Raw genomic sequence first — 26155 nt, 5'->3', positions numbered from 1 at the left:
CCCAAGGTTTGGGGCTAACTCATTTCTTCTCTTATCATACACATTCTTCTTGTTCAGTGTGATACCCACACCAATATCAACCAACTGGAGGATAGTTCGCAAGTCTAATTATTTTGGCCTTGAACTCCAGAACCATACTTCTAATTTCCTTTTTCATATCTATATAGTTGTATTTGCATAACCAGGGGGACTTCAAATTTGACACATCAAAACTAATTCATCACCTTCTGTCACATTCCAAACTATTTTATCTCTTGATTTTCTCTTACTGAATACAATCATGACGCCCTACCTCTGTCTCTCTCATCTGTCTTTAACAAGCAGGCACTATGTCTGTTTTATCCTAGTTATTAAATGTCCAAAATATCTGCCCTCATCACCTTCTTCACTATTGCAACTCAGACAATGGTTTTACTATATATTACGATAGTAAGCTATTACATATCACATTATTATAAAGTGTTGTCCACATCACATTTGTACCTTACAAGATTACTAGGCTGCTGTTCTTTTAAACTACAAATCTAGTTTTGTAATTTACTTGATTAAAATATGTAAATGAGGCTCAAGGCTTTCATTTTAAATCTTTCTCCTTTTCTTTCTTCCTTATTTTCACTTTCTTCTCCCCATTCCTAGGCTTTCTTCCATGATCTGACCTCTCCAATTTATAGCCAAGAATTCTTTACTATATACATGGAATGAGTCATTCCTACTGCCATGCAAATCTCTGACACATCTAGCATTTTGTCACATGTATCACCCTGTTGATGGCTAGATTGGATCAGCAGTGCTTATATTTTGACTATGGGCCTTTTGACAACCTGTTTCCTTGTCCTGAAATACTCTTTTTTTCTTCTTCTTATCCATCTGATTAACTCTTACTATGCTTCAAATGTTGCTTCTCCTAGGAAAATTCCCTGATTCCCTCTGAATAACCCCAATGCCCTGACCCCAGATGCAAATGGGAGCCCACTATGATGCTTCTGCAGAATCTAGTGCACCCTTTGCAACAGCAGAATTCTTTCTTTTTAATAGTTTTCCAGTCAGGTCCTGGACTGAATCTTTCATTTTGAAACCTAAAGGTTCAACATAATAGGTGTTAAGTCTTTCCTTCTTTCCTTCCTTCTTTCTTTCTTTCTTTCTTTCTTTCTTTCTTTCTTTCTTTCTTTCTTTCTTTCTTTTGTAATTTGGAAGAGGGTGACAGGAGGAAGGGAGTTTTAGAGAGGTAAATAAAAAAAAATTTTCTCAATATAGAAATCTAGATAATTAAAGTTTAAATCTACTCTGATTAGTCAAGGTCAAGTGGATCTAAAAAAAATAATACCTAGTTATAACTGGTCCTCCTACTGTTTTTGTAAATAAAGTTTTATCGAAACACAGCCATGCTCATTTCATTATGGATTGTCTATGGTTCTTTTCATAGGCAATGACAGAGTAAGTAGTGGAGTTGGTGACATTATTGCTAGCAAAACGTAAAATATTTATTATGTGATTTTAACCCCCCAAATTTTGAGAATTCTTGATTTTGATCATTTATCTGCACCAAAAACATCAATTTTATTTTTTAAATGATAAAACATTTTCTTGAACTTCAATATTTATAAAAGTATTCTATATGGGGTTTCTTAAGAGATAAAAAGGTAAAAATAACACAATCTTTACACAAAAAGAAACATAATTTAATGGAAGTTATGGTACTATGCAAAAGCAATTTCAACCAAAGGTAATAATTAAAGAATCATTAAAGGGAAGGCTGTTTCATGCTGATTGAGTGGGATTAAGACAGGATTAGTCAGCCTGAAGGCCCTGACTGGAAACCAGTGTGTTTTGCCCTTGAAGCCCCACTGCAGGTGTGGTGTGCTCCATATTAATCAGCCCCATATGGATATGAATAGGGACAGGAGTAGGCTGGGTGAATGGCAGTTTCACAGGCCCATCTCAGGTGCAGTGTGTCCAAACACCAGGTGTTTGGAGGTGGAATACTTGGAAACATTCAAGTGACACCTTGAATTTTTCACTCTTTACCTCAATGTTTTTCCCTTCCAAAATTTATCCTTGCCATTTGTTTTTCTGCTCTTCATGATGACACACTTATTACCTTCAGTTACTCAGAGTCAAAATTATAGTTATCATTGATCCATTTATTCATCCTGATTCTACCTCTGTCCATTAAGTTTTGAATTCTTATAAATTTTGCCTCCATGGTAACTCTTGTATCTAAATGTTTTCACTTTTTATATGAGACCTCTTTAACTAATCCCCTAACTGGCCTACTCATATTCTTTCTCTACTATATAAAAATTTTTTTTGCATATTTCATCTAGATAATTGTTTAAAAGGCTACATAATGATCATGTGATTTTCTTTTTCACAGCTCTTTAGGGCTTTTAGTGCAAAATAAAACAAGCAAAATAATGTTTGGCTTTCCAAAAAATACACTGATAAGAGTGTCAAACACTTTGTCTTTTTCCCTATTTTTTTTCCCTTTGTCTGCAATGTTCTTTTTTCCATCTTTTTGTATGCAAATCTTGCATCTCATTTAGGTCTAAATCCACTTATCTTTTTTGAAACTGCAGAGAGGTACTACTCTATCTTTATTGCCTAACATCCCAGTGCACCTGTATCTCTGGTCCTGAACTTCAATCAGCAATACTGTACTAAACACTTCCACTTAGATACTTAATAGGCAACTGAGAACAAGGCTGGAGTAGAATCATTAATTTCTCACACTTCTCCAAAAATCTGCTCTTATACTAATGTTCCCCTATCTAGAGTTGGCAAAATTCACAATTGCTCAAGTCAAAAACTTCAGATCATCCTTCATTTTTAATTTTTTCTCATTCATTAAAATTCCTGTTAAGTTCTCCTTCCAAAGTGGAATCCACCAATTTTGCCACTTTCTTTTCTGTTTTACGGTCATTCCACAAGGAGTCATTCTTTGCTTATAAAAAACTATTACAATAACTATCACAATAACTTCTAGATTGGATGTCTTGCTTCCTCTCTTGGTCTTATTGTAGTACTCCCCATATGGCAGCCAGGCTGAATTTTTTTAAAAAACAAAAGATCATATACTCTGCCAGCTAAAAACCCTTTGGTGGATTTCTCCTGAATTTAAAGTATAATCAATATTCCTTGTGTTTCACAAATACCTAAGTAACCTATGCACTCATCTAGGTCCTCAACTATCCCCGCTGTTCTTAGACCCCCTACTTGCTGCTCTTCTTTCCTTCCACAACTCCAAGTCCTATTCCATAGCCATGACTTTGCGCTTTCTGTTCCATCTGTCTAAAACAGTCTCATTCCAGAGCCTTAAAGCTGATTCCTTCTATTCATTTAAGTCTTAATTGAAAAGCCTTCTCTTCTCAGACCAGTTAGTACTCTTCATTATAGCACTCTGATTTTTCCTTCCTGGTAGCCATAATCACTATCTGAAAATTTTCATTAGTTTATAGTTTTTGTATTGTCTATCAACCACTGCTCTATATATTCCATGTTGGATTTATCACCAATGTTTTGTTATGCACCCCAAAATGTATTATTCACTTATTTTTTAGATTTTTTTTTTAGATTATTAGTCATAATCTTGAGCCATAACAAGGGAAATACATACAAATATATATAGTCGTATGCACGTACTTTTAAACATATATGTAGATCACAAATATAATAAAACAGGACAGCTCATAACTGTTTTCTTTTAGATGCTAAAACATATTTAAAACAATACAAAGTACACACAAACTAGGTAAAACATTATATTGTACGAGTCAGCATTTAACATAATCCTCTAAATTATAATTACAGTAAGTTTTCCTAATTAAAAGTAAAACTACTATGATCAAACTTTTTTAAAAAGTTAATTTTCTAAGTTTTGTGACCATTTCTAATATTTATAGGAAAATAATTGACTTTCTCTATGAGCACGCAGTAAAGAAATGAAGACAAATACTTTCCAGGCTTCCACTAGAATGTGCCACGCTTCCTGCACTATTAGTAAAGATGGAATCTCAAAGGTCCTCTATTGCTTCTGTTATGCTTTTTCCAATTGTGCACTCTTTTCTTCATCAGTGAATGAAGCTACTATGCCTCTACCCATGGAATTTATCCATGGTATTTCAATAACATCTCTCCTAGCTTCCAAGCAACTGTGAGGTCTTATTTGCCTAGCTAAAAATAAGGATCTTCAAGCTCCACTTCCGGGAGATTGCTCTTTCAAAACTAATGCTCTCCTAAGGGATGTCACATTTCCTCGGTTAACCGTAACTGCAGGGAATTCCAGTGCAATTGAAAGAGATCAGAGTAAGTAAACAGCACTTAAGTAACTAAAGATACCTGAGGTGGCTATAAAATATGTCCCATTCTTTGGGTGAGAACAACATCAACATGGGGAATATCAATAAGCTTCAAACACTAAACTTCTATCAAGCATGTACTATCATAGGTGGGCATAAAAATTTGCTGAAATGGGTCCACTATCTACATAAACAAAATTAAAATTCAAAAAACTCATAAAATAATCAAATATCTTAATTCCTTAGTCTGATAAACTGATGATTTAATATTTGAGAATAGAAGAGCAGTCCACTATAGTTGACTTCAAGCCCAACACCATTATATAAAGACATCCTTAATTTTCCCTAAACTCTTCCATTGTAACCTAATTTGTACAATATTGTTTTCTACCCAACCATGATTATGGACCCTTGCCAAACTGACCATACTGCTACCTGAATCCTAGGTTTTCTCTTTTGATAATCCTGTCTGAGTCAGTCTTAGCTCTCTGTGATTCAGCCCCCTCCTACATATTTTTGTGTATCTTATTGTGTTCCCTTCTCTTGTCCAAGCCTGTCACCTGTGGGTGTCTAATAAATGCTACCTAATTATTCACCCTTTATTTTTCTTTGCCTCCATTTACTCCTCTCTCCTAGACTTTGAGTTTGGAGTTAATCACTAACACTTAACACCTACTCTACAGAGGGGTAGCCTTTCAAATTCCAAGAGATTATATTCTCATTTTCTTAATTGTACTGTAAAGATTATGATTTTATCGACCTTGTCAAAGACCATTTCCCACAGAAGAGTGACTTTAAAAAAAAAAGTTTATGCATGAGCTGTTTAACTATAATGCTATTTTCTTCAATTAGGAGTTTAATCTCTTAGGAATGGAGTTATGTCTTTGCATGTCTGGTACAGTACCCATGACACAGTTTACCAATCCTAAAGAAATAAAATAACATTTTTATTTCCCATAAAACTCATACAATTATGTGGCTAAACTTACAACAGGGTTTAGCAAATACTAAACAGTGAACAGTTCTCACATATTATCATTGATGAACTAATTACATCTTTTTTAAAAAGGAAATAAGCATATTTTACTTTCACCATAATGCTAAATTTCTTGATAGAAGTTATGAGTCATTACACCATGTGTTTGATAAAGTAAAATTACAAAAAAATCTATTTTTCTGTTTGTAATTCCAATTTTTCTTTAGTTATCTTCAGAAAGAAAAATAATGGTACAAATAAAATTTAAGTCAACTCTGCAAAAGACATTTTAAAATCATAGAATCTTAGATATGAAGAGACTCTACCAAATATTTAAGTTCTCATTTTATAATATAAATATAAAACTAAATTATTTTAATAATTATCGTCTTTTTTATTAAAACACAAGTAATGTTTGTAACTATGATGTGCTATGTATTGTGTTATGTGTTGCAAAATTAGCTCAAAAGGGGTATGAAAATAAAACTAAAGAGCTATTGGAATTCAAGTATTTCATTAAAATCCAAAGAGAAATTTGTAGAGTACTTGTCAACTCACTTCTAATTATGTTCAAAAATGTATACTTTATCTTTATTACCTAAAGTTTAAAGGTATCAGTGGTGATACAGAAAGTCTAGTGAGTGAACATTAGTATTTCAAAGCCCCAAGTATCACAGTACAAGTAAATACTAGAACCTGAGATATATTTTATAGCATTTTGCATCAAACAGGACTGAATAAATAAATTAATATTTACTGAGCTTTTTATTATGTCCTAGGACTAAGCTAAGTCTTTCATACATAATCAGGTTTAATACAAACACTTAATGGTTTAGAAATAACTCTATTTATAAGATGAAGAAACTAAATCCTCAGTAGACCACAAGTAGACAGTGATTTAGAACATGAATTTGAATTTGAATCCTGGTTTTGTCACTTATTAATTACTGTACTGCTCTGTGTCACATTAGGGCACTGCTGCCTCACATGTAAGAATAGGGAAAATCATAGTACCCTCATGGCATTATTTAAAACATCCAATGGGGTGATTTATGTAAATCACAAAAACAAAATACATATTGTAAGAAATGCAGATTGAGATCTATTTACCATGAGGTCAATGAAGCTTAAGCCACCAGGGTCCTTTCATTTTCATAGTCACTTTCTACAGCCCCAAAAGTATTCAGAATTCTTTAAAAAATTGATACTTGTATATTCTTTTACTTAAAGAGCTCCCTCTCTACACACAAACATTGAAAAATGTGGGGTTCCCTTTGTATGTTATAATTATTGTTGTTATTGAATGAGAAAGATTAAATATACGCCCCAGGGCACACAACTAGTAGTGACATAGCTGGGTTAACCCTGAAGTCTAGGCTGACAGAGAGCTCAACTTCTTAGCCCAAAATTTTCTGCCTATTTCTAACACTTCCTTTGTCTCACAAATTGCAAAAATCTTGATAGAGAAAACATAAATGTTCCACCTGCAGCTGTAGTGGCCATGCACTGTCAAGCACCATTCTCACTCATACACACACATGGCTGCATTCAAGGTGCCTGAAATGAGGTAAGAGCATCACCAGACAAGAACTAGTCACATTTCTCTTGTTTGGATTTTTTTTTTCTTTTTTCTAATCAGAAACCCAGTAAAGTTTCCCATAGCATCTTTTTGTCAGATATCATATTCACTATTTGAAGGTAAGGAGTTGAGCCTGGAAAGAGAGATGATTAGAGGTCAAAATTGAAATTATGGATCCATCCTTGAATTTACCCATGCACTCATTCCATAAAAAGTTCACTGATCTACCACTTTGACTCAAGTACTATTTGGGGTCAGCTATATTTTGAGAGTATATGGTGAATTCTTTTATTCACTCAACAAGTATTTCTTAAGCACCTACTCACTGGTTATCTAGCAAGGAATAAGACAGGTAAGGTCCCTGTGCTCATTTACCTATACTTAATGAGTATTTTGTTTGTTTGTTTGTTTTGTGTGTGTTTGTTTTGGTACTGGGGATTGAACTCAGGGGCACTTAACCACTAAGCTACATCCCCAGCCCTTTTTTATAATTTCTTTAGAGACAGGGTCTCACTGAGTTGCTTAGTGCCTCTATAAGTTACTGAGGCTGATTTTGAACTCAGAATCCTCCTGCCTCTAACTCCCAAGCTGCTGGGATTACAGGTATGCTCCACTGTGCCCAGCAACTTAGTGAGAATTTTTTATAGGAATCTTATGTCACTTTATTTATAAAAACAGAGTGTATTCCAGATTTCAGATATAAACCTTTGAGGAAACTTTTCCATGTAGATCATTTAATACCCATTGAACATAAAACTTGTTTATTAAATACCTTACTGAAATCAACTCCAGTTAAATAGAATAATTACTTTGTACTGGGTGATCATCTTTATTAGTAATTGCTTCACAACAGATACAGGAACTTTCTCTAGCAAGTGTCATATTACAACTGGCTTCACAGTAAAGGAATCAAAATCTATTAAAAAATAGTAAATAAAGAGCTTCAAGACATCAACATTGTAACCTACCAATGTTGCATTTGAATGTCTTTAAAAACTCCATAAGCAACATAAGCAAGTACATATTAAAGAAGATTATAATATGTAAGTGTGTCAAACTTTTCCCTTTGACATATGAATTGCTCAGATATCCTGGTATCCATAAATACCTGAAAGAGATAGACACATACCCCTATTTCAACTTCTCTTATTTTCAGAACGAGAGAGACAGAGAGAGAGAGAGAGAGAGACCTGCATAACAATCAAACAACATCAAAACTTTCTAAGTTACAAAACATTTCCTAAATTATATTGTTAACCAGCTACAAACTTTTTGAAACTTGTTTCCAAAAAATCCACCTAAGAACTTCTTTCCTTGACAAGTGTTATGCATGGATATGGCACATAATACAACAAACATCTTATATAGTAGATTTTCTTCTGGCTTAGGTATTTTTAAGTGCAAGTCAAGTTTTAATCTGAAGCTCAATCTCATCCCCGCCAATGTTTTTAAAATAATTTTGCTAGGGATAAAACATTCCAGTCATCATTCACAATGGGTTTATCTGCTGCCAACTAACGACATAAATCACTAGGTATCATCAGGGGAAATATCTTTCAAGAAGTTCAGAGAAGTATGAATCTTTACATACTAAAATATCTGGCATTTCTCAATCCAGTTTTGGGAACACTTTAAATCTTTATTTGAAGCATATATGAAATAGTACATGATCATTTCTTTTTTGTGGAATTCATAAATTACCATACTTCTAATTATAGAGAGAAGAAATGCTTCTTGCCAAAACATTTATCCTAACCACAAAAGTTAATTCTTACTTCTGATGAAGCAGTCATTACATGATTTATTTATGGTGACATTATAATGTACCTGGATTAAGGGGGGGAAAAAACCTGGCCACATATGTTCAAATAGAGTCCAAAGCAAATATTAATGAAAACTTTATTCACTAATTATAAAACAATGCAACTGTAATACTTATTTCAAATGAAATGATTACAAGTACAGTTGGGGGGACTTTTAATTTGGGGTTGAAATTATGAGGACATCTGGTATAGCCAATGATAGACATATCCTAATGTTAAGGAGAAGCCAAGGAAAGACATGAGGTTAGTAAAGCAAAAACCTAGAGAAGCTGAAATAGTACTTAAGATTTATTATGGAGGCTTTTTTAAACCAGATTAAATATTTTTGTAGTCAGTAATCTTTTATCATGTTAAATCATCTATGTGAATTAATTTCAAATCTTGGACAAAAATATGAGACATTGTTTCACTACCATAATTTCCTCTTTCTAACAAAGATTGACAGAAGTTCTAACCAATTTTCTGTGCCCCTCCACCCAGCCATTTTTTAAGTGAAGACAAAGGAATCATGTCTCATCACCAAGTGCTCCAAAAAGCTTTATGGTTACATTAGTTTTCTTAACTTTAGGAAAAGTTTGTGATTGCTATTGAGACACATTAAATAGTGAGGGAATTGCTAACTTGAAAATATAATCTAACATAAAGACAATCACATTTGCAAATGGAATCTGTTTAAATAGCTAAATAGGTTAATACTCAATTCAATTACTGAATGTTCACATGAAAGTCAACTATCAAATTAATCTGTGCTTTATTATTTACTTCTTTGAATTTCAGGTAGGAAACAATGGCTGCTTGGTGACATACAATACAATTTCAGAAACTTGAATAGTTTGTTGAAAATGATATCTAGGTTTCCATCATTTTTATTCTTCTTGTTGAACAAAAGACTGAAATATACTGGTATATACCAAACTGTTCAGATTTCAGTGCCAGAATATTTTATTATTCCAGAACCGTAGTAAACAATCTATCTCCTAAGACCAAGAGACCCTCTTAAAACTGTATGCTTTCAATTAAACATTACTACAATTATAAAATATTAAGAGATTAGCCCTGATTATCAACATAAAAAATTTTAGGTTGGCTCCATGTCTTTTATTTATATGAAAGTTTGAAATAAAAAAATACTAAAAAGTTTATATGCCCAAATAGAATTATTTTGGGACCATGTATTATTTTCAACATATTTGGGGATCCAAAATTAGTCACCTGAAGATTATTTTCTCTAGTTTTAAATTAAATGCTTATTAAATTTATAATAAATTATCTGGTAAGGTAAGATTCACTGCATGTCCAAATTCATTTAATTATTAGACTATCTTTTTACATTTTAGATTATAGCAAGTGTCAATCAATCCTTCCTAAACAGTTTTATATAATGCCAGCTTGTATCACATGATGAATAAGCAATAAAATAATTACTATGTTCTAGTTTGAATACAAATTATAATTTTCATTTACAAAATTAAACAAACAACTATATTACAGGTTCTCTACATGCAGACACTGTCCTAGGCAGGAAAACACAGGTTTGTCTAGACAGATATGGACCCATATGTCTGCAAGCTTTTTAGTTTGTGTTTTCTAAGAGTTTTCATACCACTTCCTTCAAAGTATTATTTCCATCTTGTTTGTCTCTAAAACTCTTATGCGAAAAATTACAGAACTACCTCATGAGGAGATAGTTATAGTTCATGTTGAATCTTGAGGAATTAAATATTACTCTAAGAGTGAACAAAATAAAAAGACAAGCAAAAAATTCAGTAAACAAAATGCTATAATCTCAAATTCCCAATATTCCTTTTGTCAATGTGTGTTTTTCCTGCTGATAAATACAAAATATAAAGTGTTCTTTTCGTCAAGTTACATGTCACAAGAGTACAAATACATTACTCAAAATCTTCTTGGTGTTTTACAACAAATTATATATAATGGAATGCATTAGTACTTATCAAATAACTATTTTATCATCAGTTACACTTTTGATAAAAGAGTATATAACTCATCATTTAGAAAAAAAGTGTTTGGTTCTCTATATTGAAGGAGGCTTATTCAGTTATCATGGAATTGGTAATCGAAATGGATAAACTGAACCATGTAACTAATTTTGGTCTATAGTTCAACTTTGAGAAGACGAAAAAAAAAGACTTCATATATTACAACACTAAATATACTACTTCCATTTCAATATACCATAAGAATCGTTTGTTACTTAAGTTGAAATACTCATATATTTATGTTCTTGGCCATTGCTGTGGTTTGTATTTTTCTTACTGGTTAAAACAGTACATATCTACAAAAGATGCTAGCACTTATCAGAGCAGTTGAAGAATATCCACAATATTACTAACCACTCTTGCCAAAACACTTGCATTTGTTATAAAACATCACCTTCTGTTTTCTCAGAGAAACATATTCTATCTACCTTTTCATAATTTTACATAGAAAATGTCAGTTAAAAAAATGAGTACTCACCTTCTTTAATGATAGCTAGTTTTATGGGTAGAATGAATAGCTGGTGGGTGGCTACACTAATGTGATGAAAGTGGAGCATGTACTTTTTCTAAGGGAAAGTCACTGGGGAGCATGAAAAGTTTATCACATTGTTATCTGGCATACCAATGACAATTCATAAATTGCTTTACAAAAAAAAAAAAAAAAAACTCAAACAAAACTCTGTACACACAATTTTCCAGAAACAGAATTTGTTTTATAAAACAATACACTTTTTCAAAGTAACTATTTACATATCTTGATGGCATTTAAACAGATGTGAAAATAATTGTACAATAACAACACTACAGAAAAATCACCTAAAATAATATTTTGGTTGTGGCTCTTCTGGAATATTTTTTTAATACACTGTCACCATTAAAAAACAAACTAGGTTTTCATAACCACTATTAATTTTTAAAAAATACCCAAACTACTTTATTATAAAATATATAATAAAGCATTCTTATTTCATAAATAACATTTATATGATTGTGTTATTATCAAATAAAACTGGTTAAGAAAGTTTTACAGTATTTACTATGGCTATTTGAGTTTTTAAGGAAATTTAAATAATCAAGGGATTAATATATTTGGAAAGAGAAACAGAATTTTTAAATAAATTGTGTACAAAATAAAATATGAAGATTTATTTTAAAGTGTATCACTATATTGTCATGTAGATATTCACTTTAAAATAATTATATCATTTCCTACCATGTAATTGTATCCTTTTAAATTTACACTAAGCAAATTATGACAAGTACAGTCAGGCATGGTTGAGAGAAGCATATCAGCAAAGCCCCTGAGCCAAAACAAATATATTAAAAAATAAAGCCCATCTCTAAATTTCTCCTCACTTTTTTGGCATAAAAATGTAGTATTTGATTCATAATTAAACTGTTTAATAGGACCTAAATGTACATACTGACCCAAGAAAAGTGTGTGTGTGTGTGTGTGTGTGTGTGTGTGTGTGTGTGTCCGCGCTAACACTTGTTTTATGTACGCATTTATATCGTGGGCACTGCAGGCTTGAAATATCAAAGTAAATCAAAGTAAAATAGTAATACTAAGGACTAAGGAAAACAAGTGCTGGAATCCTTTTTTAAGTGCCTAATACCACCTAAACTTTTTGAAGATTTTCAAGAGAATCAGTTCACAAAAAGAAAACTTTCTCTACAGAGTATTTTCACTTGGGAACTTTCCAGGCTTCAAGAATGTCCCTCTCCCAAGGGGAACTAAAGCTTTGTTTCAGGATTTATATCAGCAGAAGTGTTTCTCATTCTAATAAGTGGCTATGAATTCTAGTTCTATCTTAAAACTTTAACCCTTTCTACAATATTCTACAGTTCAAGCCAAATGAAACTTGTCATCCTATTACCCTCAAATGTTCAGGGCAGCCCAGAGAAAATATTGAAGTTATTTGGGGGATCAAAAGACCAAAACGGAAAAAAGGGGAGTCAAAAACACTCACTCATTAGTTTTATGCTGATCACTGCAATCATCCATACTGGAAAAATATCCTTACCAGCTAGGTATTATACTAGATCTAAGACCCTAGGGTTTTGTACTACAAAGCAGTTTTGTTTTTTCTTTTTTTTTTAATCAGAAAGTAAATGCAACCAAACACACACACACACACACACACACACACACACACACACACACACACACGACTTTACCTGTTTTTATGCCGAGTTTTTAGCAAGTTTCTTCCAAAGGGAGCCATGGTCTGCCCGGCAAGGGAAAAACAAGGAGTGAATCTCAGTGATCTTGGGCTGGGGTGGGAGTATCTGGGTTTCTAGGGTGAAGGGAGGAGGTCTGGAAGCTTCCTCTTCACCTCCTCAGAAGTTCCTGGCTTTCAGCTCATTAGTAGTCGGCTGAGAGAGTTGCTGGAAGTTGTGCAACTGCTGCTTAACTTTGAACTGCGGGATTGTTGTGGCTGCTGCACCTCTGGAGACCTGCCCAGCTCCAGCCTCAAGAAGGCGTTTGGAAGCAGGAAAAGAGAGGAGAGAGAAGAGGGGAAGGGAGGGGAACTCTATTGTGTTCTGTAGTTATTTGCAGACTAGCTAAACTTTAAGAACTGCCAACCCCACAGGCATGGTAATACCCATGGAATGGGAATTTCACTCGATTTGGAAACACCCTTCCCCCGCTTTCCACACCCAACCACACAAGGTGAACACACATAAAAGATTTAAAAGTAAATACCCCCACCTCCCAGCCAGCTTCCGTCCGTGAAATGTAATCTGATAGAGGCAAGCAGGAGTGAGGGCCAAAAACTTCTTTGCCTATCCACCCGATGCAAAAATCCCCTGCCCTGGTGCCAGTAAAGCAAGTTCAAGTGCAGTGGAGCTGGAGAATGAATCCCAGTGGACTGACAGACCACTTGGGATTTTTAACTCCTGAGTTCATGATCACAGGAGTTCCTTCAACTCCACTTCTCTCTAGTTCATCTTCCAAAGGCTGATAAACCAAAGGGCACAGGGCTGAGGGGTCTTAGCAAGGCCACAGACACCCTCTGGAGGGTTCCCTCTGACTGGGCATTACATCAACCGCTGCCTGATTTGGGCATTTAATGGGCTTTTAGTTTTAGGTTCCTGGGAGTTTGAGGAAAAGCGAACTATTGGGGTTTCTCAAATGGAAAAAGTGAGAGAGAACTTCAAGGAACTCATGTAGGCAGTGCAGGTGGAGGAGCACGGGCTTCACCTGGTTCTTAGGAGCTCGAACCTCTGGGAAGCCAGAGCAGAACCGGCCAGCACTGGGTGCCAGAGGCCCCGCGCAGAGCGGATCAGGAGCCCTGGACAGCGATGCCGTGGGAAAGCCTTGTCTAGCCGCAAGCCCTGGAGAGTTTTCCCAGGACTTTTCTTCGAGTTCTCCGCCCCCGCCCCCACACCGCCTACCCCTGCCCCCCACCTCCTCTCCCAGCCTGGCCACGCTTCTGATCAAGGGCTTCTGGAGCTGATGGTGAGGAAGCGAGGGGTGGAAACCCAGGGACCGGGATCCTTTGCATCACTCTCAGGCTGGTGAGGCTCTCAGATCTTGCAAAGCACATAAATGGCTCACACTTTCTTTGGGAGCCCTCCCCACCACTATCCCCAATAACAGAAACGAAATGTGACCTCAAAACAGTTTATAGTTCTTACTACCCACTGATTCAAGCAGGAGTCTACAGTGCTCAGAAAAATATATTTTTTCATAATTTATCTATCTATCTATCTATCTATCTGTGTATCTATCTAGATACACAGATAGATAGATATCTCCAAGTAGTTCCGAGTAAAAGAAATTACAATAGCGAATGTTGTAATTCAGTTATGTTTTTATATTCCCAGCAGAATAAGTTAATTATACATACATACTTTAAGATGACCTATAGTCAATGGTACCAGAGAGAACCTTTACAATAATAGAAATAGCAATCACATATTTTATGCTTATATATATGAGCATGTTAAGCAAACAAAGGCATTTTACATGTCATATACATGTGTATGTATACATATATACATATGTATAATACTCTTTATGTGCAACAAAAAAAAACCCACATAATCCTGGCTATACTGTTGTTTCAATTCTACATTTAATTCTGCTAGAACATTAGAAAAAAATGACTTAAGCTATTGTGGAAGTTTGCCCAGCTACTCTTAAGTTGTTCAAAATATAATCCCCTAAAGCTATACTATTTACTTATGAATATAAGTGTTGCAGTCACTAGTTTGCAAAGAATTTTACATTTGCAAATATCCTTATGTTTCCCTGGTTTCTGTTCTCCACCCTAATTAATGCATTTACGTATGTATGTGTATTGCATTTTTCAATAAAAGAGTTTTAATGTAGAAAGAGGAAACAGCATTACATCTTTATTAGCATAATCTTAGGTTGAGTTTCAACTTATCACAAATGATGTTCATTTAGGGTGTTGTTATCCCTTGCATAAAATATCCTATAAATTCTTTTCATGACCATCTCTTTGATGTTTAAGAACTAAATACAGAGGAGTTTATACACATTAAATTTATGTACTCTTTATTGTACATATTATGCCTCAATAAAGCAGGGGAAAAACACAAAGGGTTATTGTCCTTCAGATATTAAAGTCAGAAAGAAATGGAAAGCATGGACACTAATTCCTAAATAGAAAAGTAAGCAAGCAACAATTTCAAAAGAAAATAATAAAACCATGCTTTTAAAAGTCACATTTCACCAGTAATCATACTATATAATTAAATTGAAATTAGATTTTATTTTAAATCAAACAGATTGGCTGAATTTGAAAAAGATTATGCTCATCTCTGTCATTATGACGGTCAGAATATTATACTCTGCATAACAAGTATAAATTGGCATTTCATTTTTTAGAAAAAAATTGACTACATATAGCAATAACCTCAAAATATTCAAATTTTTTCTAAGCTTTTCTCTCAACAATTTTTGCCAAAGAAATAATCTATTTTATTAAAAGGCCTATATTCATAGATATCCATTTAAAAACTATGAAATAATTCATAGAAAGGGCTGATAGTATTCGCCTAAATACTAAGTATTTTTCTAGAGGTAGAGGGTGTTAAGAAAAATTATATGAAACTTGAAAATAAGGTAAATAAAAGACTGCCTGTCCTTTCAATGATATAGTGGAGTATTGTCTAACAATTCATCTCAGAAATTATCCAACACTCTAGAATAATACATTTTTTAAACTATTTATTGAATGATGTTAAGTTGTAAAACAAACAACCTTTTGTTCAATGAATAAGTTACAAATGGTTTTTTGTTGGGGAGCAATATGTATAGTTTTTGTGCAGTAAGAAAGATGACCCAAAATGTTTGGTTTTATTTTCATGTATAATATCAACTGATTTCATAATATGTAAAAATTTTATCTCAGCATTCTATCTTCATTATCTTACTATAATATCTCCTTTGTACCAGCTTTACAGTTGTTGGATCCTTCCTTAATAAGTTAATTTTTTGACACTTTTCTACTATATATTTGCATAAATTTCATACATGTCAGCTTTTTGGAAATTGCACTTTGAAAACTATGAGAATATTTCCATCCTTTATGAGCCAATAGGAAGTCTTTCTAAAATGATAATGATTATTCAACTATATAATCCCTACATTCCCTAAAACAAAATGTTTTTAAACGGGTTTGATGATAGAATATGGTTAGAATGTCCTTTTGCTCATCTCTGAGTATGAAGTTCATCCAAAGAGATAGAAAATATATATTCCTTTACATATTTAGCTTAACATTTCAAAAATCAAAATGGAAGACAATAAATGACACTTAATAATGAAAAATGAACAATTTCCTTGATTAAATGAAGACTGTTTATTCTGTAGTTGAATTGGTATCAAAAATGAAATAATGTTAAAACATATTCTGACAGAAAATCCTTTAGAAGGACATACTGCCAAGAAAATAAATGTTTAATTCTTAGACTAGTTCATTTTTTAGAGCATAGTTGTAACCTCTGTTCATATTAAGAATTGACTCCCTTTCTGACAACTAAATTTCAAAATTATTTGACCCAATCTTATGCATACACAACATAGCACACAATCTTAGCTCTCACCAATTACATCATCATTTCATCCTCCTCCTTCTCTAATACATTATAAAACTAATCTTTTAAAAACACCCCTCCTGGTTACCATTGGTTGAAATGGGGAGATGTAAAACAAAGTACACAAAGCAGTCATTACATAGGTGTAGAGGTCTAATGTATAGCATGAGGTCTATAGTCAGTGTATTATGTTTAGGACTTTGCTACGAGTAGATTACATCTGCTCCTGCCACAGACGGAGAAATGGGTAACTATGTGAGATGATATGCATGTTATTTGTCCCACTTTAGAAATTGTTTTATTATATGTGTGTTAGGTGGTAGCTAGCAATGAGCAGTGAAATGCATGGCAAGGTCACAAGTGTTCTTTCAATTACTTTAGGGTCTTCTTTAAAGTAGATGAGAAAGCAAAGGATGGTAGCTAATTTGTAGAAAATAAACAGAAGTAAAGGAGCTAATGAGAAAATATGTCAAAAGCAAAGGATTAATGGGACTCACTCTTAACAAGGACTATTGATGTTGATGTGAAGTTAGGCATTATGGCTATAGGTGTCTCCAATTGTCTGGGAGGGAAGATTCCTTTAGTAGCACAGGCACACTAAGGTAACATCTGAGCAGTTACTGACCCCAGTGCCCACATTAACATGGGATTGACTTGTAGATGAAGCCGCCCACCCCACTAAATAGGATGGCCACTATGACAGTTCTGCAAAGAACCAACTATGCTCAAAAACTCCACCACCCAATGTGAAGGAGGAGTTGAATACCTGATTGGCAAAGAGTACAGAAGGTGGTCCCAAGTTCTTGTGGTAAACACCAAACAGTAATACATTTGGAGACAGCATTGTTTCCTTTGCCTTTCTGTGCTCTGAGATGGCCCACTAGAGAGTGCTCTCTGCTTGAGCCTCCCTTTGCTATTTTTACTTTCACCTCATTTTCTCTTTCACTTATGATAAGTTCTCTTGCATGACTTTTGGTGTCTGACTTTAAATTTTATTTAATCAGAACACAAGACACGAGGTTTGGTGGTTTAGCTCCCTGCTTCGCTATAACATGTGTATCTTATGTTGTCTACATACATATACATGATAAAAATATTAAAATGTCATTTTTTGTTCCCATATAAAATCCTTTTAGGTTTTTTTCCAAATTAAGTTAAAAAGTAGTCTGGTATTCAAGGTTCTTCATTATATGGGTCTGATTTTGACTGTGGCGTGTACTACATCACTAAAAAAAAAAAAATAGTGGCACATATAGAACAGGAGTTAAAAGCAGGAGTACTGAAGCTATGTGGATGAAGGTCCACATCAGAGCTCTGTCATTTCCTAGTAGAGACCTTGGGTAGTTATTTATCCTTCCTTCGGAGCTTCAATTTTCTTATCTGAGAAAGGCAGAAAGTAACAATATGAATCTTCCCTTTTTCATTAAATGGTTAAGAGGACCTTTTTTTTTTTTTTTTTAAATCTGTCTTATGTAGATATGATGTATTCTTCTTACTAATTTCCTCTCCACATTTTAATGACTAAATTGGTTTACTAGTATATTTATCATGGGCATCTGTATTGGTAGGAGCCAGTTTTCCCCAGGGCCTGCATAAAAAAGAACAGCAGAGCTGCGACTCTGAGTCTTGGATTACATATGGTTACTTGACCGTGAGCCAGTTTGTCCCCAATTATGTAGTAATCTGTCAGGAAATAACAAGCTAAATAGTTTGTTAAAATCAATCGGTCTATCTGACTTACTCAAAATCCCATTTCCAATCAAAAGAGAACTCAGAAATCAGAGCTGGCAAGAACCCTGGGTCCAAAATTTGTATGCAAATCTTTGAGCAATCAGATGTTACAAAAGGAACAAACAGTGTTGTCTATATCAGAAGGTAGGAAAAAAAAAACGAAAGTTAGTGGTGAATGAATACTTCAGCTGAATCCAGAGCTCCTGGTGCTGCTGCTACTACGATCTACAATGAGTATCTAACTTTTTCAGTTCCTTCTTATCTTAAATTTTCTCATGGTAAGAGAAACTGTGTCTAAAACTTGTGATGGATGTGACTTTTAACAAAAACTTTTTAAATACTGTCTGTGTCCTGAGCTGTGAAATAACCCAAGAGATTTTAAGCATGGGAAAAATGAAGAACTTGAGCTGTCTGAGTAAAGCCCAGAAACAGAGATGCCATTTCAGCTCTAGGATTCTATGGTAGCAGTGTTCTTTTGATTCTCCATAAAGGTTTAGAATGACACTCCTAAGCTTTGTAGGACTTACATAGCCAGTGTGTCTAATTACTCATGCAGCTTCAATAGGCACTTCCATTAAAAAAGCTTCTAATTAATTAAACTCAGGATTCGAATAGCTGACTGGCTGGGTGTTGGTCAGATACCTGTGTCCTAAATAAAAGGCCAAATTTCTTCACTTAGTAGACATGGCTGTTATTAACTCTAATGAGATAAAAATGACAAATCCATATAAGGCTGGCTTCTGCTAGGTTGCTCAACTACAAAGAAAGTTTTGAAAGCTGCGAAACAGAGATACTTAATAAAATTAAATATGGGCATACAAGTATATAGATACCTCTAAATATGCATTCACCTTTTGTAGTAAGTAATATTATTATGTCATGTTGTGTTTTACACAAGGCATTTCTATATGTGATATCTTATTTGATCCTGGTATGTCAGCAGGAAAGAAAATTTTATCAGAATTTTATGGTTGAGAAAATTGATGTTGAGAGCCATGTGATGAATGAATAATTACTCAAAGAAAAGTCAGAGCCAAATTAGAACCAGTGGTGATTTTGCAGTTGGTAAGACACATAGATATATTCCATGTAATTTCTTCATTATGTAAATAAAGGATGTGGGGCCCAGAGATACATGTAAGTTCTTCAAGGACATGTGTTAGCATAGATTAGAACCAAGAACAGACCTGGCTGACTGCATTCATAAATCAGTTATAGTTTATTTTGAATTGAAATATAAAATAGAACAATATAAAAAACTACAGACTAAAGTAGACTTTAGTATTTATCCCTGCAAGGCCTCATGTTTCTACCAAAACTCTGAATCCAGAAGGGAACAAATTAATTTCAAAATTTGACACAGTAATGGGTTTAGAATACAACTCTCCTGGGGCTGTCCTCTTTTTTTTTTAAAAAAATTATATAACTCTCTAGGCTCAATTCATTTGTGATATTCAAATACCTGAGGTTCAAATCTCACCACTACTTCATAGTTTCTAAGGAAACAATATATTTTTAATTAATGTCAAGAAATTTGACATGTAATAATCTCATGTAATAATCTCATGATTACATCAAGCTAATTAATATTCACCATATTCACCTATAATTTTTATAATCAGAATTGAAATTTACTGTTATTGTGAAATTATAATCTTTTGGTTAAAAATAGTGTTAATTAAAATGTTTATGAAACCATAAAGGACTATTTAATTTTTCTTGAACACATAGAATTCTTGTAGAGATGTGTGGTATTTTATTACTAGAAATATATTTTTCTTAGTTTGTTTTATTGAAGACTAATTTTATGATTCAGGACTCTCCTTTAATAAATATAGATGCATATAGAAAGCTAAAGAGATTCCATAGATTTTCAGTCAGGATATTAAACACTATTTTAAGTAGTTCAAACTGAGAGAAATTTGCTGCACAGAATCAGAAACAAGGGTACTGGAAAGAATGTGTTGGAAGCTAGAATCTATACAGTGCAGAAATAATCCAAACATTCTTCAATTCTGGACATTTAAAAGTATTACAAAGTATTACAACCAGGACCTGTGATGCACACCTGTAATCCCAGCAGCTTGGGAGGCTGAGGCAGGAGAATTACAAATTCAAAACAAGCCTCAGCAAAATTGAGGTGCTAAGCAATTCAGTGAGACCATGTCTCTAAATAAAAATTAGAAATAGGGCTGGGAATGTGGCTCAGTGATGGAGTGCCCCTGAGTTCAATCCCTGGTACCTTCCTCCCCAACAAAAAGTATTACAAAGGATTGATATTTATTGGTTTAAAACTCTAGGGGTTGCTTCTATTATTAACACACAAAAAAGTAGAACTTTACATGGAGTTTTCTTTTTTGGAATGCATTATGCAATTTGGAATTTGAAATAGGAATCTTCAGGAATTTGAAGAAAGTGTGTAATGACAAATAATGATTGTTAACAAATGTTAAAGTAATTAAATTATTATTGTTAATAAGATGCAAACAGAATCTTAGTGAATTTGATGGGAAATCATTATTCTTCACCATTTATGTTTGATTCATGTTTAAAAGACACATTGACTTGAGCTTAATTTATTCTTTAATACAAAAAATACTCAGTGAATATCTAGAATATGTGAGGCAATGAATTAAAAGACTGCTATTCAAAGAAGAAAAGGCATAAATCTGACTTGCAAAATCACGGTATGAGTGGGAAAAAACAATTATAATATAAAATATCATTCTCTGAATCAAGCTATGTATAAAGTATAGCAGTGAGGAAGGGAGAGGGAGAAGAAATTAAACCTATCAAAGAGGGTTAAGGAAAATCACATCATTAGAAGTCATTGCCATTTTATAGATGTTAGCAATCATGTATCACATCACCTTTGAAAAACTTTTCTTTGATTTTTTTGTAGGTTTGGAGAGTAAGTATGTTTGGAGTTGTTTCCCTTTTTAAACTTGTTAAAATATTTTGTGGATGCAATCCAAATTCACCACTATACCAGGTTTCTTATGATATGGAGAACATATTAGCTTCATGTGTATCAAAGCACTTAATACCATTGTTATGGACTGGATTGAGTTCTGGTGAAAATCAACATGAAGCCCTAACCCCCAGTGTGACTACATTTGGAGAAAACAGACTTCAGGCAGTAATTATAGCTAAATGAAATCATAGGGATGAGTCTCTGATCAGATAGGGCTCTTATCTCTATGAAAAGAGGAACAGACACATGAATTCTCTTGCTCACCACTCTGACACAGATGAAAGTCCATGTAAGGACACAACCAGATGACTGCCTTCTATCTACAAGCCAGGAAGAGCGCCAGCATCACATACTGAAATTTTTAAACACTGTGATCATGGACTTCTAGCTTCCAGTACTCTAAGGAATTCTTTTGTTTTAGCTACTCTGTTGTGATATTTTCTCATTATAGCCCAGGCAGAGTAATACACCACCAATATGCAGCAGATGAACTTGGGCTGAGAAGTACCTTGGAGAAAGACACCAAAGTACTTTTTAACCTTTGGGAAAAGAAAAGAAAAGAAAAAAAAAAAGACTGACTGGCTTCTATTTTGCTCTGGGGGAAGTTATGAAGTTATACTGTGAACAACCCTCTGGAGAGGAAAAAATGGTGAGAAACTGATGTCAGTGAATACCTTTAAAAAAAAAAAAAAGCTAGCTAAAGTCCTTTATGTTCCTGAAAAAAATTGAACAAGTTTGTAATCAGATAATCAGATTTAAAATCCTTCTAAGAAGTTCTGGGTCTCAGATACACCTTCCCTTTGAGTTTCACTGTTATAGAATTGTGTAATAAATAGAAGTATCCTGCTAGACTGAAAAAAAATATATATACTTACTAAAGATAATTCACATCACCTTTGTAAAAAATTTTTGATTGATATTTAGTAGGTTTGGATGCTAAGAAAACTACGAGAATTCAAAGGTTCACAGCAGGACTCCACAGATTTTATATATATATTATTGTAGATGGACACAGGACTTTTATTTTATTTTATTTTATTTTATTTTATTTTATTGAGGCAGGTTCTTGCTGAGTTGCTGAGGATCTCACTAAGTTACTGAGGCTGGCCTTGAACTTGTGATCCTTCTGTCTTAGTCTCCCGAGTATCTCAGATTACAAACTGTTGCTCTGTGCCTGGCAAAATCTGAAAGTTTTGAGCATTATGTTGTTACAAAAAAATTTAGGAATTCTGGAGCTTTTCAGATTTCAGCTTATCAGACTAAGGATACTCAATTCGTGTTACAATTAGGCTCACTAAATATCAAAGAAAGACAAATAAAACAACAAAAACAAGCTCTTCTTAAACATTAATTTTTCACATTTTAAAAATGTAATAATATCCAGCATTTTCCAGTGTATATATTATTGATGAATATTGAGTTGAAAAATCCCTGTTTAGGAAACATACTGTCTTAAAAAATTTAAAGCACATATGTACTTCAATGCTGAACTTAATGCTTCTGCTAAATGAACAAAAAGTGTACTTTTGCATTATTTTGTGCAATGGTAAGAAAGAAATTATCTAGCAAGCACTCATTATATGTCAGGCATTTTCTTAACGCTTATAGGAGACTATTAGATCGACTCATTTTTAAATCACTATTTTATAAATAAGGGATTCTGGGAACAGGGAGGAGCATTTCCTTGAGGTCACAAATCTGCTGGGTGGCTGAACAGAGATTTAAAGCTGTGCTCTTAACAATTATAGTAGGCTGCCTCTAAAAATATATATATATATATATAAAATTTATAATAATCTAATCTTATATATATCTTGGAATCATGGATTGAACCCAGGGGTGCTTAACCACTGAGCCAAATCCCTAGCCATTTTTTACTTTTTATTTTGAGACTGGGTCTTGCTAACTTGCTTAGAGCCTCACTAAGTTGCTGAGACTGACTTTGAACTTGTGATTCTCCTGCCTCAGCTTATCAAGTCACTGGGATGACAGACCTACAACACTGTGCCCAGCTAAATAATACTTTGAATGTCTTTAATATGATAATTATTAAATAAATAATGTATTCCAATTATAGACTACTTGATATGAAGATTTAATAACAGTTTAGACCTATGGACAATTTAATGAAGTGATAGAAGTTGTTATTTTTCTGCAAATAAAACTATGTATCAAGAGTTGCTAACTGAAATGTCTGACAGGATAAAGCAAGTAATGCAAATGAATATGCAGACCTGGATAGCTTTTGCAGATTGTCTCTATGTGGAATGGATCTATTATTTCTAAAGATTCTTTTTTTAAAGAAAACCCCTAAAAATCAGATTTTTTTAAAAACATGTGAAAACTTGATACATCAAATGAGTGGCATCAATTTACATTCCTTGAAATGGTAAAACCAAATTTAACATTTTTGAATGTGGACCACCTACTGTGGTCTGGGCCAATATCTCCTTATAAATTAATAACTAAGGAGAGTTGTTCAAAGACACCTGACAAACTTCACTGACATGATAGACAGCATTATCATATCTAAAGAAATAATGCCTTAGTCAAAGAGGCATTTGTCAGCTAGAGAAGCCTAGAAAAGTGAAGAAAAAGAGGAGATCTATCCAAGCAATCTCAATGGAAGTATCGTCCATCCTAAGAGTCATACTGGACTATTCATATGCTCCAAGAAGAATGGTTGGGAACAAGACTCTTTTTTTTAATATTTATTTTTTAGTTGTAGTTAGATGCAGTACCTTTATTTTATTTTTATGTGGTGCTGAGGATCAAACCCAGAGTCTCACACCTGCTAGGCAAGCACTCTAATCTACCACTGAGCCACAACTCCAGCCCCTGGGAACAGAACTCTTGAGTAGGACTCTTGTAGATTGTTCACACTCCCTCTCCACTTGAAATGCAGGTGTATAATTATACCTAATAGAGATATTTTAAGAAACTAATGGCTCAATAAATATTGGCTATTATGATGGGGAAGATAAAGCATTAGGAAATTACCAGGGCCTTGTGCTAAAAACCCTTCTTATCATATAACGGTCTTGGTGCTGATTTCATTCTCACAAAACAATTTCTGATTATAAAAAAACAGTAAAAGAAAAGAATGTCCTGACCTAATGGTGTGAAAGCAGACACTGGGGGTTAAATATCTTAGTATAAATTAAGAAATTCCTATTATTTTTTTTATTTTTAAATGACAGATAAAATTTTGTGTATTCACTTCATAAAAACATACTGTTTGAGAGTATACATACATTGGGAGATGGTTAATCTAGTTAATAAGCATCTGCATTACTGCACATAGTTATCATATATATGGTGAGGACATGTTACATCTGCTCTTTCAGCATTTTTCAAAAATATCATGTTACTTACTATAGTCACCATGTTGTACAGTAGCTTTCTTGAACTTATTATTCCTCATTGTAATTTTATATGCTTTGATCAGCATCTCCCAATACTACTCCCAATCCTGTAACTGCCATTCCACACATTTCTGTGAGTGATATTAACTGTTTTAGATGACACATATGAGTGAGCTTATGTAGTGAGTTTACGCAACATAATGATGTCCAGTTCCATCCATATTGCTGCAAGTGAATGACTTCATACTTTTTATGACTGAATAGCATTCCGTTTTGTATATACTTCACATTTTCTTTATCTATTAAACAGTTGATGTATATTTAGTTTGTTCCCATTTCTTGTAAATAGTTCTATTGGAGTGCAGATACCTCTTCAACCTACTGATTTCATTTTGTTTGAATGTATCCACTAGCAGAATTGCTGGGTCATGTGATAGTCTTTTTTAAGTTTTTGGTTATGGTTTTCCATAATGAGTGTGCTAATTTACATTCCCTACAACAAAAGCATGCAAGGGTTCCCTTTTTTCCACATCCTTCCAGCACTTATTATCTTTGATCTTTTAATGTTAAAAGTGCTATCTCATTGTGATTTTGATTTTCCTGATGATTTGTGATGGTTGGTAGAATTCCATAGCAAACTATCAGGTTCTGGGCTTTTCTTTGTTGGGAGATTTTTTTTTTTTTTTAGTATTGATTCAATTTAATTAATCATTATTTGTACAAATGTTTTATCTCTTTCTCTTTAGTCTTTGTAGGTTTTTGTATTCCTAGGAATTTGTCCATTTCTCCTAGGCTCTCTAATTTTTTGATGTATCATTGTTCATAGTAGTATAATGTCCTCTGTATTACTGTGGGATCATTTATAATGACTCATTTTTATTTCATTTTAGTATCTGAATCTTCTCTCTTTTTTGCCCTTAAACTCATTATAAGTTTGTTGATTTGTTTGTGTATATTTAAAAAAAAATTTTCTATTTTTCTAGTCTATATTCCATTTATTTCTGCTCTGATCTTTATTTTTTATCTTTCTTTCCTTCTGCTAGTTTTGAGCTTAGTTTGCTCTTTTTCTCTCTCTCTCTTTTTTTTTTTTGTGTGTGTGTGGTATAATGTTAAGTTAATTATTTGGGATCTTCCTTTTTTTGATCTAACTGTGTATTGCTGTGTTTTACACTTAGAAATGCTTTTCCTGTATGTCATAAGATTCCTTAGCCTTTGTCTTCATTTTTGTTAATCTCAATATTTTACAAATTTCTTTTTTAAATGACTTCTTTGGTCCATTTATTGTTAAATAGCATGTTATTTAATTAACATGCAATTTTTTATTTTCCAAAATTTCCCCT

The 26155-nt window shown here is 33.5% G+C and overlaps 1 protein-coding gene across 1 annotated transcript in view; it reads right to left on the bottom strand.

Moving 5' to 3' along the window:
* Positions 1 to 12898, bottom strand: part of Rassf9 (Ras association domain family member 9) — a 34256-nt gene extending 21358 nt beyond the window's left edge. Inside the window, exon 1 of the mRNA XM_026391423.2 lies at positions 12852 to 12898. Within this exon, the coding sequence (XP_026247208.1) occupies positions 12852 to 12898 (47 nt within the window). The remainder of the gene's footprint in view (positions 1 to 12851) is intronic.
* Positions 12899 to 26155: the final 13257 nt, after the last annotated feature.

This window comes from Urocitellus parryii, chromosome 5 (assembly GCF_045843805.1).
Source record: "Urocitellus parryii isolate mUroPar1 chromosome 5, mUroPar1.hap1, whole genome shotgun sequence".
NCBI lineage: Eukaryota > Metazoa > Chordata > Mammalia > Rodentia > Sciuridae > Urocitellus > Urocitellus parryii.
The sequence above is the reverse complement of the archived record's forward strand: the minus strand, read 5'-3'. Positions and strand labels throughout refer to the sequence as shown.